Consider the following 14,123-nt stretch of genomic DNA (forward strand, 5'->3'; position numbering starts at 1 on the left):
GGACACAGTGTTGCCAGCACCTTAAGAATCCTGTTTCTGGTGGCAAAAGATGAGACGGTTCAGTGTGTGGAAACACCTTTCATCCTGGTTTTACGTCATCGTCAGGAAAGGTTTGCGTCGTCTTTTGAGCAGTTGCTCGGCACGTTGCCCTCTCCGTGGCTAATACCGTCCCTGAGTGTAACCAGCCGTGCTGGGTGCCCTCCCGGTGTTTCCCCACATTGGAGCTGAGACCATCCCCCAACCCGGGTCCGGCTTACCCAAGACAGCACAGCAGGCCTGTGGCTTGTTAGCCCAGAGGAGGTCACTTCGGGGATGACCGCAGTCAGTCAGTGACTTGGTGAATCCCTCTCAAGGGATTCAGTGTATGAAGTGACTCAGTGTGTGAAGAACCCTTTTAAGTAGGATCACAGAAAGAACTGGGGAGACTGACCAGGTGGTCATGGGGTGGTGGACTCGCCCTCCAGCAGACGCAAAGGACAGGGGTCATGTAGGGGCTCACCTCTAACGGGGGACTGTAGCTTGGTGCTTACCTGGCCTCTGAGCTGGATGTCGTGGGTTCAAACTCAGGCTCCATAATTCACTCAGTATGTGGGCTGAGAAGAGATTGTAGGCTCTGCTTACCTCAGTGTCCCATCCATGAATGGAGATATTCACAGTACCTACCTCAGGATGAGAGGACTGAATGAGCTGCTGAGGATAACCATTTAAAGCAGTGTTACATGCTCAGCAAATGCTAGTGCTTCTCATGTTACCTGGTCCAGGAGAGCACTGTCCCATTTTGGGGTCACTTCTTACTCTTCACCGCAAACTCTCCTTTGACTTTTCCAAGAGACTCCAAGAAGTGACCTGATGAACAGTCACCTGAGGAGGGCTCTGTTTCCATGGATTTTATGTGGGCCCTGAAGCCGATAGGACCTGGGGCCAGTGTCACTGCTGTGGGTGCTCCCGAGCTGCCCAGCGTGGTTGCAGGACCCAACTGCCACGAGGGTGATGATATCCATGGATTGGTGTCATGGAAAACGGGAAAGGAAACGGAATTTAGAAGGGACCTAGTCAGATGCTTCAACCTCTTTGATACGGGTTAGCCTCTGCCTGCCAGAAAACTGGCCTCCAGCAAGGTGAGTATGACCGCTGGAGAAGAGGAGGTGGAATCTCCTGGTTGTTAGAAAGATGCTCCTTATTGTGAGCCAAAGCCTGCAGGCCTGTCCCTTCCACCCGTCGATCTCGGTTCTGGTGCACAGTGGCAAGCCCGTGGCGTGGTGCGGGCATGTGGAGACAGCCGTCCAGTCTCCCGCGAGGCCTTGAGTGGCAGTCGGGGTCCCTGCTGTCACCCCACCAGCCCCTCGTGTGCTCTGTGCCCCGCAGGAGGAGATGGCCGAGCTGAAGGCCCAGCTCTACCTCCTGGAGAAGGAGAAGAAGGCCCTGGAGCTGAAGCTGAGCACGCGAGAAGCCCAGGAGCAGGCCTACCTGGTCCACATCGAGCACCTCAAGTCCGAGGTGGAGGAGCAGAAGGAGCAGCGCACGCGGTCCCTCAGCTCCGCCAGCAGCGGAGGCAAGGACGCGGCCGGCCAGGTAGGGCGGCCCGGGCTCAGCCTCCCCTCCCGCAGAGCCGCGCCCCCTGCCCGCAGCTTCCTTATGTGCAGAGAACTGCAGCCATTCTAGACATCCGAAAGACAGTGGCGTTTTCAGTGCAAAGAAACCAAGTCCACGTTCTGTCCCCTCATTTTATGTGGCAGGTGAAGCACCTCATAGATCACGGTCTCATCCAGGGAGTGGCCAGGAGGCCGGTAGGCACCCCACCCCCTCCTCCTGGCCCGTGGGATCATCAGTGTTGATCACGTGGTGCTGATCACCACACGTCATCTCCCCTGAGTCTCAAGACTCTCGGGAAGCAAGAGTTATCCCTTTTACATGACAAAAATGAGGTATAAAAGAATGGGGGCGGGGGCGGTCTCACAGCTGGTAAATGGCAGAATCAGGATTTAACCCCAGACTGGCTGACTCTGGTCCACCTCCTCTTATGTGTTTCCTCCTCAACTTCCTTAAGGTGGAAGGCAGGAGGTGGCCTGAGGCAGGGGAGGAGGAAGGCGAGCACTGAGTTACCCCGAAGAGTGCAGAGTGTGGGCTGCCAATGGCATCATCTTGCAAGCTCACACTTTCATTAGCCCTCAAGTCTTTTTTTCTAGAATTCAAGCTCATTCCATCATCCTCTATCACAGAATAATTCCAAATACTGCATTGGAGGAAAAAAATAGTCTAGACCCTAAAGAAAGACATCCCTCGCCGCAGGGTCCTGGAATCCCATGCGTGCAATTTTCTGTTTCTGATGAAAGCCAGCTGCTCCTGACTCATTTATCTCTGGCCCAAGACTGTGGGTGTGCAGTGACTTGCTGCTCTGTGAGTGGCCCCTCATGGCCCAGGTGCAGGGGTATCTCCACCAGAGGGGTGTCCCTAAGAAGAAAGCCCCTTGCTGATGCTGTGTGACAGAGAATGGTTCCCCTAAGCAGCTAAGAACTGTGCTGCCTGCTCCAGAGGCCATAGCCGCCCTCTGCCCACTCTCACCTACAAGGGTGCCAAGGGAGCTGGGGCCACAGCACCCAGTGGGGCTGCTCTCCCAAGGCCCTGCTGCTTCTCAGTCGTCCATTCCTGTGATGGATGTGATCTGGTCCAGGCAAGATGCTGGAGGTAGTGCCAGGATTTCAGCTTCCAGTGCAGGACACCAATGGGCAAATAGATGATCACAACAGAGGACACAACATCCAGAGTGCAAAGATCAATGCCCAGTGCGAGGGGAGGCCACAGGCCAGACCCACGATCCAGATTTGGAGGTTAGGGGCAGGTTTCCTGAACACAGACCCAGCGGAGAGTGGGTGCGAGCCCGATGAAGAGGCCAGGAAGGACGTGGAAGTCTGCCCTGGGCCGATGGAGCAGCACAGGCCAAGCCCAGGGGGAGGAGGGGTTGATGTGTTGACTGGAGAGACCCACCAGCTGCGCCGTCCTGGGCACGGGGAGGGATCACAGAAGGGCTTTTGCAGGAAGTGACGTGACACAGTCTGAGCTTGGGAAAGGTCACCATGGGGTGCACCCGGAGACCACATGCCAGTGCCTGAGGGGTCTGACCACGGGGTGGAGGGCTCTGACCACCGGGTGGGCAGCAGTGCGTCTTCACACGGGAGAATCCGGGGCTCACAGACATGGCTTGTCCATTCTGTGGCAACGGCTTCAGAATCTATGCACAGCCCTTTGAGTTTGTGAGCCATCACTCTGGCACAGAGCTCCTGTGTTTGCGTATGTACTCTTAGGGTGGGGTGGAAGTGGACTTACTGAGCTCTTGCCAGGAGAGGCCCATGAGCTGAGCATTTTCCCCTGGTTCTTAGTATTTATTTTGACTGGGGGAAGCACTGTATTCTGTGGAATGGCTCCAAAAAACAGAAACGTCTTTGACGTAGAAGACCAGATGATTTATTTTTATTTTTTTACATTAAGAGTACAGAGCTTTTATAAAAGCACCCTGTGTTGTTCAGGTAATGAAATTAGAGTAAGCTGATTATTTTGTCTTTCAGAAATTAGACCCATTTACTCTATCAATAATATCTCCCTTCTGGGCTATTCATTTGGTCTTATCTGTTGGTAGATGAGGCAAGCAGTCTGGAGCAGAGGCTGGAGCCAAATAGTCAATATTTTAGGATTTGGGGGTCATACAGATTCTGCTGCACCTATGTAACTCTGCCGTTGCAAAACTGTCTCTTCCTTACTGCGAAGGAAGAGGCAATACAGACACAGAGGCACGTGGCTAGGTTCTAACAATGCTTTATTTATAGACACTGAAATTTGAATTTCATGTGATTCCTACATATCATAAAATAGTCCTTTCTTTCCCTTGATTTTAAAAATAAAAACACAATTCTTACTCTGTGGGCCTTAATAAAAACAGGTGGCCAGCCAGACTGGAGTTTAGAACACCTACTCTTGCTTCGAGATAGGGAGGTGGTTGGGTGTCGTGCTTTGTTTAAAACTTCCCTTCAGCCAACAGGCTGAGTCCCACATCTTAACCGAATCACATTAGGTTTTTTCAGTTCTTGTCTGTGTGCAGCAGATTACTAGACGCACTCGGTGAGCCGCACTGGGTGAAACAAAGCTGGCCCTGTCTTTAAGGAGACACGTCAGCCCCGCAGGGGAGTCGATGTACTCACAGAGGGTGTTGGACTCTGGAGAGATTGCAAAGCTGGTCAGTGGCGGCTCAGGGCTGCAAGACGCCAGGTGGAGTGGAGGGAAGAGAGCAGAGCTGGGGGCCGGAGGAGAGCTCAAACGCAGTGCTCTCCTCCCGAGCCCTGGGGGGTGTGGTGCATCTATGTGGGCAGGCAGAGGCGCTCCGGTGCCTCCTGTCAACTGGACTTCCAGCCCTGGGCCCCTGACCCCTTGGAGCACTCACCCACTGACATGCAGCCTTCTGTCTACATTCTGTCTCGAGTAACAGGTCACAAGCTTTTTCTTCGGGAGCCTGGGTTGTAGTAAATCCTCAGGAAATGTCTGCTGAGCAAATTATCAGATGAGCACTGTCCCCCTCTGTTTATTCCACAGCAGAGCAGCTGCCCTCCGCCTGTACGCAGACAGCGGGCTGCTCAAATGGGCACAATCACGGTGTTATAAATGAACTGTGCTCTATGCTGGGTTTAGGCCTTCTCTAAAGGCTCTCACGTGTCCTCATCTGTAAAACAGGAGTTGGGTTAGGTGACGTCAAAGTTCCTGTCTGATGCCAAGACACACTTCCGTTTTCCTTCCCTTCTCCTGGGTTTTCTAGATGATCACCTGGACCCAGTGAAGCCCCTGAATCCAGAGGAGACCGGGTTTCTCCCCGGAGGGTGTGGGGTGCGGGAGGGAGCACACAAGCATGTATGTTTCCCACGCGTCTTTCCTGAGTGAGGAGCGCTGGCCTGAGCGGGCATCCCGGTTCCGCCGGGTCCTGGCAGTGACTCAGGACAGCATCACTTCCCTGAGCCTTGGTGTCCTCCGTGGCCAGGAGGGGACACTGACAGTGTCCACTGCAGAAGGCCATCACGGTGGTCAGACGAGGGAACTCGTGTGTGTGACCTGGGCGCCCGTGAGTGCTCGGGACGTGGGGCAGCCTCCCGCTCTGCCAGCGGCACCCTCGGCTCAGCCGCAGGCCTGACCCGGTGCTTTGCGTCCTCAGGAGTGTCCGGACACCGCCTCCCCTGCCCTGTCCCTGGCCGAACTGCGGACGGCGTGCGGTGACAGCGAGCTGGCCACGGAGTTCACGAACGCCATCCGTCGGTAAGCACCCAGCCCGCCGCCCAGAGGGGCAGTTTCTTCCAGGGGTGACGGTGTATGCAAGGGTGATGGCTGGGGTCGGTTCTCCCAGCTGCTGACGCCACTCGTCAGGAGTATCACAGGTGTCTGGGAGAAAGGAGGCCCCGTACCGCCTTCTCATGCAGGCCTGCAGGCCAGAAGGGTGAGTGCAAGAGGAAAATATATCCAGTGATGCCACCTGCAGACAGAAAGGGTCTGCTTCTTCACCCTTCCATTGTGGTGTGGCACTGGCTAGAATCTCAGGACCGTGTTAAACAGTGACAGTCGAAACAGGCGTCTTTTGGTATCACTGGGATGGAATATTGCAGGTAAATTCTGTTGGCTCTTTAGGGAATTTTTAACAGTTTCTTTGGCTGCTTTATACATATAGCATATTCCTCAAATATAAAGATAATTAAGTTGACTGAAGAGAAAACAAACAGACGTATTTACCTTGTTTCCACCTTCAATGAGAATACCTGCCTCACCATCTCGGTCTCTTTCCACTCAGACAACCTCAGTTTATTTACCTCCGGGCGTTTTCCTCTATTGTGGCTGTTTCTCTGTCCTTTCTAGATCTGTCTTCCGTATCCTGACTTTTCATCCTCTCCCCACCCTTGCACTCAGTTCTAGGGCAAGGCTGTCCAGCAGAAAAGTAATGCAAACCACACCATAATGTTAAATGTTCTAGGATACATGTTTTTTAAAAAAAGAAACAGATATAGTCTACTTTTATAACATATTGTATTTCACTCATACATCCAAAATATTTCAAAATATAAATCCATATCTCTAAAAGATATTCTTTCTTCTAGTTTTTCTAATTCTTTTTTGGAAAATTTTCTAATTTTTTTTTTTTACTAAATTTTCAGAATCTATTGTGAATTTAGTACATTTATACTTACTGCACATCAGATTCAAATGAGCCAACACGTTGAGCATTCAGTAGCTCACATGGCTGTGGCTGCCCTGTGAATAGTGCAGTTCTGATCAGTCCTGGGTGTTCACTGGAAGAACTGATGCTGAAGCTGAAACTCCAGTACTTTAGCCACCTCATGCAAAGAGTTGACTCATTGGAAAAGACTCTGATGCTGGGAGGAATTGGGGGCAGGAGGAGAAGGGGACGACAGAGGATGAGATGGCTGGATGGCATCACCGACTCGATGGACATGGGTTTGGGTGAACTCCAGGAGTTGGTGATGGACAGGGAGGCCTGGCGTGCTGCAGTTCATGGGGCTGCAAAGTCGGACACGACTGAGCGACTGAACTGAGGAGGTTCTTAAGGTCCACTTTCCAACCCACTCCAGTCTTCTTGCCTGGAGAATCCCCATGGACAGAGGAGCCTGGCGGGCTACAGTCCACGGGGTCCCAAGAGTCAGACATGGCAGAGCAACTGAACAACAACAAATGTATCCCCTCGCTACAGCCACCATGGTGTTTGACTGATGTGTTGAGTTTATTTTGTTGATTACATCTATCATCTCTCGTAATGATGAGATCTTCTTGCGTTTCTCTGAGGACACTTATACTTAATATCTTGTCCGCTGTACTGACTGTTTCCTCACAGGTGAGCTTTACAGTTGAGCTTGGTGACTTGGCTCTGGCTCGTAAGCTCGCCTTCCACGCTTTCTGTCCCTCCCTGCTGACGGAGGTCTCTAGGCTGTGTGTCTGACCCAGGTGTCTCCTGCCTTTCCTTTTTTATGATTGCTCACGGTTTCTGGCAGACAAAGAACGCTCCTTAGTTTCCATCATTCTTCAGGATTAAAAAATATATATATGTTTGCCATCACTTGGGAGGCTTTGGAATGGAGGGGAAGGCTACAGTGCATGCTCAGGCTGCTGTCTTGAGCCAGCCAGGGCTGTTGATTTTATAGTGTAGCCTCCGGCTGAGGGTGGACCAAACGCTGCCTTGTAGGGAACCTTACTACCCTCCTGACTGACTCACTGCCACTTTTGCTCTTTCCTTCCAGTTGTAATAGCTCAGTGTCTACACTGCCAGCACTTCTGGCCATGTGGTTAAATGGTAATTGCTTTGCTTGAGGAGGGAAGAGAGAAGCTGTGCAGAAAATGCCCTCACCTAATCCTAATGATGTGATTGCATCAGAAACCAGGGATGCAAACCATCCCCCACTTCCAACTGGGAACCATTTGGATATTGTGTCTGTAAGCTAAGCCCCTGCATTTTTCAAGATCCCCTAACCTCAGAGGCCCTCGCTAGCACAAGCAGGTTGCAGATTCTGCTGACTAAACATAAAGGGATTTCATTTGTTCTGTCAGTCACAATGGATTTCCAATAGCCAGCCTTGAGTTGGTTAGCATGGATTTCTAATCAAGCCCCAGATATATGGAGCCAAGAAAGAACCCACAGGGCTACAGGAAAAAGGAAAATAACATAATTATACTGTATACATAGCTTAGAAATGGGAATCATTATTTCATAAGGGTTTATAACATAGATGCCCAAGCACTGAGGTTTGGGGTGTTTCTCTTTTTAAAAGTCAACTGGAAACTACCACCTTCCTTGAAGGTGTTAAATCACCGCCAAGCTAGTGGCTGAGTCAGTCAAGGGTTTCCTCCCAGAATTTTCAGACATTTTCCTTTTTTGGAAAATGATGCTTCCAAACACCGAAGTTGTGGGCCCCAGGAACAGGGCTGAAGAGAGCGGGTGTGTAGAGCGGTGGGCAGAGGCTGTGTGTGCTAAGTTACTATTCATGTCCAACTCTTGTGACCCCGTGGACTGCAGCCTACCAGGCTCCTGTCTGTGACTGTACAGGCAAGAAGACTGGAGGGGGTTGCCACGCCCTCTTCCAGGAGATCTTCCCGACCCAGGGATCGAACCTGCATCTCTTACATCTCCTGTGTTGGCAGGTGGGTTCTTTACCACTGGTGCCACCTGGGGCAGAGGCTTGGCGTGGGCTATTCTGGCAGGAGCCCTGGGAAGGGCCTTGTGACGCTCCAGTCGCTGCCTGGTCCCTGTCCTGCCCCAGTGGCTGCAGCCCTGCAACACTGCTCTCTGTCTGCGCCCAACCTTCCTCTGTCTGGAACAAAACCAGGCCTTCATGCAGTCACACATTTACCGTCTAACTTCCATCTGGTCTGATTTTGTTCCCTCCACTTCCGTGAGCACTTATTATGGGGTATTGGCTCCAGGCCTGCCATAAAACCCCATCTGGATGACCAGGTTTCCTGTCTTGCACATGAGGAGTTTTCTTATCGGGGCACCTAGTCTCCCCTGTTGTCTGCACAGGCTGTGTGCTGCAAAGCCTTTCTCCATCCCAGATCCCCGTCTTGCTCATGTTCCTAGTAAAATATAACTGAACAGCCTTCCCACCGGAGAAGTAAGCTGACTATGCAGCTCAGGAGAGGGAGTTTTCAGAAAGGAATCTTCTTGTACTTCTGTGGTATTTGTGTAGCCTACCTTGAGGACCCGGGCACAGCTGAGAGGAGCAGACGGTTTCTCTGTCATGCTTAGGAGGCGGCAAGGAGGAGGTGGTGTCCCTTGTATAAGGCAGAGGAAGCAGGGGCGGGGAGACTGGACAGCAAGGTTGAGTGGTCACTCAAGGTCACACGGCAAGGCCGCCAGGAAATCTCACGCCACTGCTTTCTCCGCTGGACTCCATGTGCTGGCAGGGGGGTGCTTACCCATTGAGTGTGGGCCTCTTCCCTGTCTATAAAATTTATTGATTGATTCTTGTGTGCCCTGAAAGTGAGAGCTGCTCAGTCATGTCTGACTCTTTGTGACATACCCTCAGATATGCAGATGACACCACCCTTATGGCAGAAAGCAAAGAACTAAAGAGCGAAAGTGAGAGTGAAAACGTTGGCTTAAAACTCTAACATTCAGAAAACTAAGATCATGGCATCTGGGCCCATCACTTCATGGGAAATAGATGGTGAAACAATGGAAACAATGAGACACTTTATTTCAGGGGCTCCAAAATCACTGTAGATGGTGACTGCAGCCATGAAATGAAAAGACGGTTGCTCCTTGGAAGAAAAGCTATGACCAACCTAGACAGCATATTCAAAAGCAGAGACATTACTTTGCCGACTAAGGTCCGTCTAGTCAAGGCTATGGTTTTTCCAGTGGTCATGTATGGATGTGAGAGTTGGTCTGTGAAGAAAGCTGAGCACCAAAGAATGATGCTTTTGAACTATGGTGTTGGAGAAGACTCTTGAGAGTCCCTTGGACTGCAAGGAGATCCAGCCAGTAAGTCCTGAAGTAAATCAGTCCTGAATATTCACTGGAAAGACTGATGTTGAAGCTGAAACTCCAATACTTTGGCCACCTGATACGAAGAACTGACTCACTGGAAAAGACCCTGATGCTGGGAAAGATTGAAGGCGGGAGGAAAAGGGGACAACAGAGGATCAACAGAGGATGAGGTGATTGAATGGAATCACCAACTCAGTGGACATGAGTTTGGGTAAGCTCCCGGAGTTGGTGATGGACAGGGAAGCCTGGCATGCTGCAGTCCATGGGGTCGCAAAGAGTGGAATACGACTGAGCAACTGAACTGAACTGAGCCTTTCCCTTCTCCACGGGATCTTCCCAACCCAGGGATCGATTCTAGGTCTCCCGAATTGCAGGCGGATTCTTTACCAGCTGAGCCACAAGGGAAGCCCAAGAATACTGGAGTGGGCAGCCTATCCCTTCTCCAGCAGATCTTCCCGACGCAGGAATCAAACCAGGGTCTCCTGCATTGCAGGCAGATTCTTTGAATACATCATTGCTGTTTCTTATGAGCCTGCCTCTCCTTCCCTCAATTCCCTGGTAGTTCAGACAGTACAGAACCCACCTGCAATGCAGGAGACCCGGGTTCAATCCCTCGGTCAGGAAGATCCCTTGGAGGAAGGCACAGCAACCTACTCCAATATTCTTGCCTGGCAGGCTACAGTCCATAGGGTCATAAAGATTCAGACATGACTGAGCGACTAACATGACTTTCCCTTTCTCCTTCCCTCCTCCACTCCCTGCAGGAGAGGTGGGGGGTAGGGGTGGCGGGTAAGGGGTGCAGGAATCATGGCTTACTCACCCAGCTGTATGACTGGTGCCTCTGTCCCTTCTAAGTGATCCCTAAACCATCTCAGCCTCATTTCTCTCTGCCCACTGGACATCTCCCCTGAATAGACTAGAGCCTTCAAACAGGACGTCCAAAACAGAAATTATCTTGTTTCCTCCTGCCCTTTGAAATTGGCCTCTTTTTCAGAATTCCTATTATATGTAAAAACTTCAAAGTCTGCCTCTTATTAGCAGATAGTATTGTTTTTTCCCCTTAAAACCCCATCTCTCCCATGAAGTTTGCGTTGCCTTCTGAATTTAGCCCTTAACCCCTCCGAAATCATAGCAGCATCTCAGTGGGTCATTCTGCCATTAGTTCCATCCTGTGTTCCCCCACAAAAAAACACCTTAAATCACACTTCTGATCATGTGGCTCTGCAGATAGATCTTCCGTGGTGTGACCTTTGTCATCATATGTAGATCCCTAACTTAACTTCTTAGCCTGTATTTCAAATGTTTCCCTACACGTTATCTGTGGTCCAGATTCATCCAGACAATTCATCTTTCCATGAGCATGCCCTTTGCTTTATCCCCCTACCCCACCCCATCTCTCTCAAGCTGTGAACCCCTCCTTCTTATCCCCTCCAGCTGGACACTCATCTTCCTGAAGGTTCCTCAGGCATCTCTTCTCTGTGCCGCTGATGGTACAGACCACTCATCACCGTCAGTGTCCACAGAGCCTGTGGTTGTCAAGAGAGCCTTAGAGCAAACCATAGGGAGCCTCCTGGAGTTCAAATCCACATCCAAGTTCCAAAAAATGTCTGCCCAGCTCTAGAAATCTTCCAGACTTGATGGTACCCATTGACCCCCTGTTCCAGCAGGTATGGATTAATACTGTTCCTGAGCCACACACATACTGGATTGAAATGAAGAGGGAACCAGTTAAAGAGGGAGCCCCGCTGAGGCCACAGGCAGGATCATCACCGTTTCATTAGTGGGACCGTTATTTTTAAAGTTACTGTTTTCTTAAGCTTGCACTTGCTGGTGCTTCTATGTGGCTGATTTATAATCAGGCAGTAGAGGTTGTGCTTAGAATTCCATAAATGCACAGGGGTCTACAGGATGTTAATGGAATACACGGTGTGCCTATAAGTTCATTACCTTGTAAATAAATGGCTGAGCTCCAGAGCTGGCCTCACAGGGCCAAGGGAAACACCAGTCCTCATCCTGGGGGTTGAGGTGGGTCAGTGAGATTTCTTCATCTTTCTGTCATTCCCTCATGTTCCAAAAGCTGACAGAGAAGGCCTTCCCCTCAGATCTCATAAAGGCAGTGATGGAGACATCAAAGGACCCTGTAGCACGGGCAAGGCAGCGGCGAGATGTGCAGGAAACATGGTCTGGGCCACCATCTTGCTGCTAGTCTAGGCAGACTCACCCCCGGTCAGCACCTGCAGAGCATCCTTATCCGGGACACCCCCTCCTTAGTTCCGCAGGCCTGGGCTTCCCACCAGCCTCCTGTCCGCTGCCTGCTCTCCGTGACTTGGCACACTGCAGCACCGTGCTGGCGCACAGAGCGCGCTCCTGCGCCCGAGCTCCACAGGCGTCACTGGCGACTCTCTTCAGCTGCACTTCAAGCGCCTCATCTAGAAAACTAGAATAATAACAGGACTGCCCTCCCAGGTTTGTGGTGAGCATTAAATAACTTCATGCTTGTAAAGGAGTTAGGATAGCTACTACTGCTGGCTGGAGTTTCTTTAAAAAGATGAGTAGTTTATAGACTGTATAGACGCTTTGTTGTTGTTCAGCCGCTCAGTCGTGTCTGACTCTTTGCGACCCCATGGACTGCAGCACGCCAGGCTTCCCTGTCCTTCACCAACTCCCAGAGCTTGCTCCATTGAGTCAGTGATGCCATCCAACTGTCTCATCCTCTGTAGCCCCCTTCTCCTCCCACCTTCAGTCTTTCCTAGCATCAGGGTCTTTTCCAGTGAGTCACTTCTTCACATCAGGTGGCCAAAGTATTGGAGCTTCAGCTTCAGCATCAGTTCCTCCAATGAGTATCCAGCGTTGATTTCCTTTAGGAATGACTGGTTTGATCTCCTTGCTGTCCAAGGAACTCTCAAAAGTCTTCTCCAGCACCACAGTTTCAAAGCATCAATTCTTCAGTGCTCAGAATTCCCTATGATCCAACTCTCACATCTGTACACAAGTACTGGAAGAAACCATAGCTTTGACTATATGGACACTTGTCAACAAAGTGACGTCTTTGCTTTTCAATAAGCTGTCTAGGTTGGTCATAGCTTTTCTTCCAAGGAGCAAGCATCTTTTAATTCCATCGCTGTCGTCACCATCCATAGTGATTTTGGAGACCAAGAAAATAAAGTCTATCACTGTTTACATTGTTACCCATCTATCTGCCATGAAGTGATGGGACTGGATGCCCTGATCTTCATTTTTTGAATGTTGAGTTTTAAGCCAGCTTTTTCACTCTCCTCTTAGACCTTCATCAAGAGGCTCTTTAGTTCCTCTTCACTTTCTACCATTAGGGTGGTGTCATCTGCATATCTGAGGTTATTGGTATTTCTCCTGGCTATCTACCATGAAGGAAATAAATAGAATCATAGTCACTGCAGAGATTTTATTTTAAATATATAGAGAGAGATTGCAGTAAGTAATGGGGGAAATAAGATGCTGGGGATGTCATAACTCTGGGACATTTGTTTAGATGGGTGGTTAGGGTAGGCTTCTCTGAGGAGGTGGCATTTAAGCTGAGACAAGGAGGAGGAAATATAATGTAGCGGAGGAAGTTCATCCCAAGGAGAGGGGACTGACTGCACAGGGTTCTGTTCTGGGAAAAAACGCTTGGTGTGGGCAGAGAAGGGACAGGATTCCAGGGTGCAAGGGGAGGGTGATTCCAAAGCCTGGGTCAAGCAGGGGTTTAGTCAAAGCAAGACCGTGGACTTGATTCTCAACGCAGTGCAGTATGATCCGATTTGTCATATTAGAAAATTCCTCTGGCTGCTCTGTGGAAACTTGACTACAGGGTACAAAGGTGAAGCAGATAAACCAAGTAGGAGGCTCCAGTGGTGGCTGAGAAACAGCGGCAGCTTGGACCCGGTGGTGGCAACAGGCACAGCCCGCATGTAGGGGTCTGCTGCCAAGCGGACACACAGGATGAGGGAAAGGGGGGTCAGGGCTGAATTGAGACTGGTGTCGGCCGCTGGGCAAGAGGTGTTGCTTGCACACCTCCCGGGGCAGAGGCATGGACGGGCCAGACCGTCCAGTTCCACTTGCTGAACTGAAGATACCCGCGAGTCAGGAGTTTTTAGCACGTAGGCAGTTTCTAGGAAAACAAATGGGAATGGAAAGAAGCAAGAAAGGGTGGGCTATAAAAGAGTCCAGGCCCAAGTCCCAGATACTCTCAGCAGGCAAAGGTGCAGAGAACAGGCAGCCGGGGCAGGAGATGCCGGGAACGGCCGGCGAAGGGGGATGGAAGCCAGGCTTGAGGGGAGGGGGGGAAGGTGCTTCAGGTCAGACTGGGACAGACTGCAACACCCAGAGCCCCGGTGGCCTCGGGACAGTTACCACTGGAGATAGGGGCCTGGCTGGTGGTGACCAGTAAATGGAAGGTGAGGCGGAGGAACCGCAGAGAGAAACAATTTTCGCAATTACCAAGAAACTCCAGGCCCCGTGGCCACGACTCCCTGAGGCTGAGTCTGATGGGCACTCCTCTGGAACGCATCCTGGCTGGTGCCAGCCCCTGCCCTATCCCCAGCTGTGGTGGCAGCCCTGCTTCCAGACTCCCGGCCACGGACAG

The 14,123-nt window shown here is 51.0% G+C and overlaps 1 protein-coding gene across 1 annotated transcript in view; it reads left to right on the plus strand.

Annotated features, from left to right (window-relative positions):
- The window catches only part of MCC (MCC regulator of WNT signaling pathway), a 309,233-nt gene that overhangs the window by 284,809 nt on the left and 10,301 nt on the right, over nucleotides 1-14,123 (plus strand). Inside the window, exons 14-15 of the mRNA XM_052646856.1 lie at nucleotides 1,366-1,572; nucleotides 5,192-5,292. Of these exons, the coding sequence (XP_052502816.1) occupies nucleotides 1,366-1,572; nucleotides 5,192-5,292 (308 nt within the window). The remainder of the gene's footprint in view (nucleotides 1-1,365; nucleotides 1,573-5,191; nucleotides 5,293-14,123) is intronic.

This window comes from Budorcas taxicolor, chromosome 10 (genome assembly GCF_023091745.1).
Source record: "Budorcas taxicolor isolate Tak-1 chromosome 10, Takin1.1, whole genome shotgun sequence".
Classification (NCBI taxonomy): domain Eukaryota; kingdom Metazoa; phylum Chordata; class Mammalia; order Artiodactyla; family Bovidae; genus Budorcas; species Budorcas taxicolor.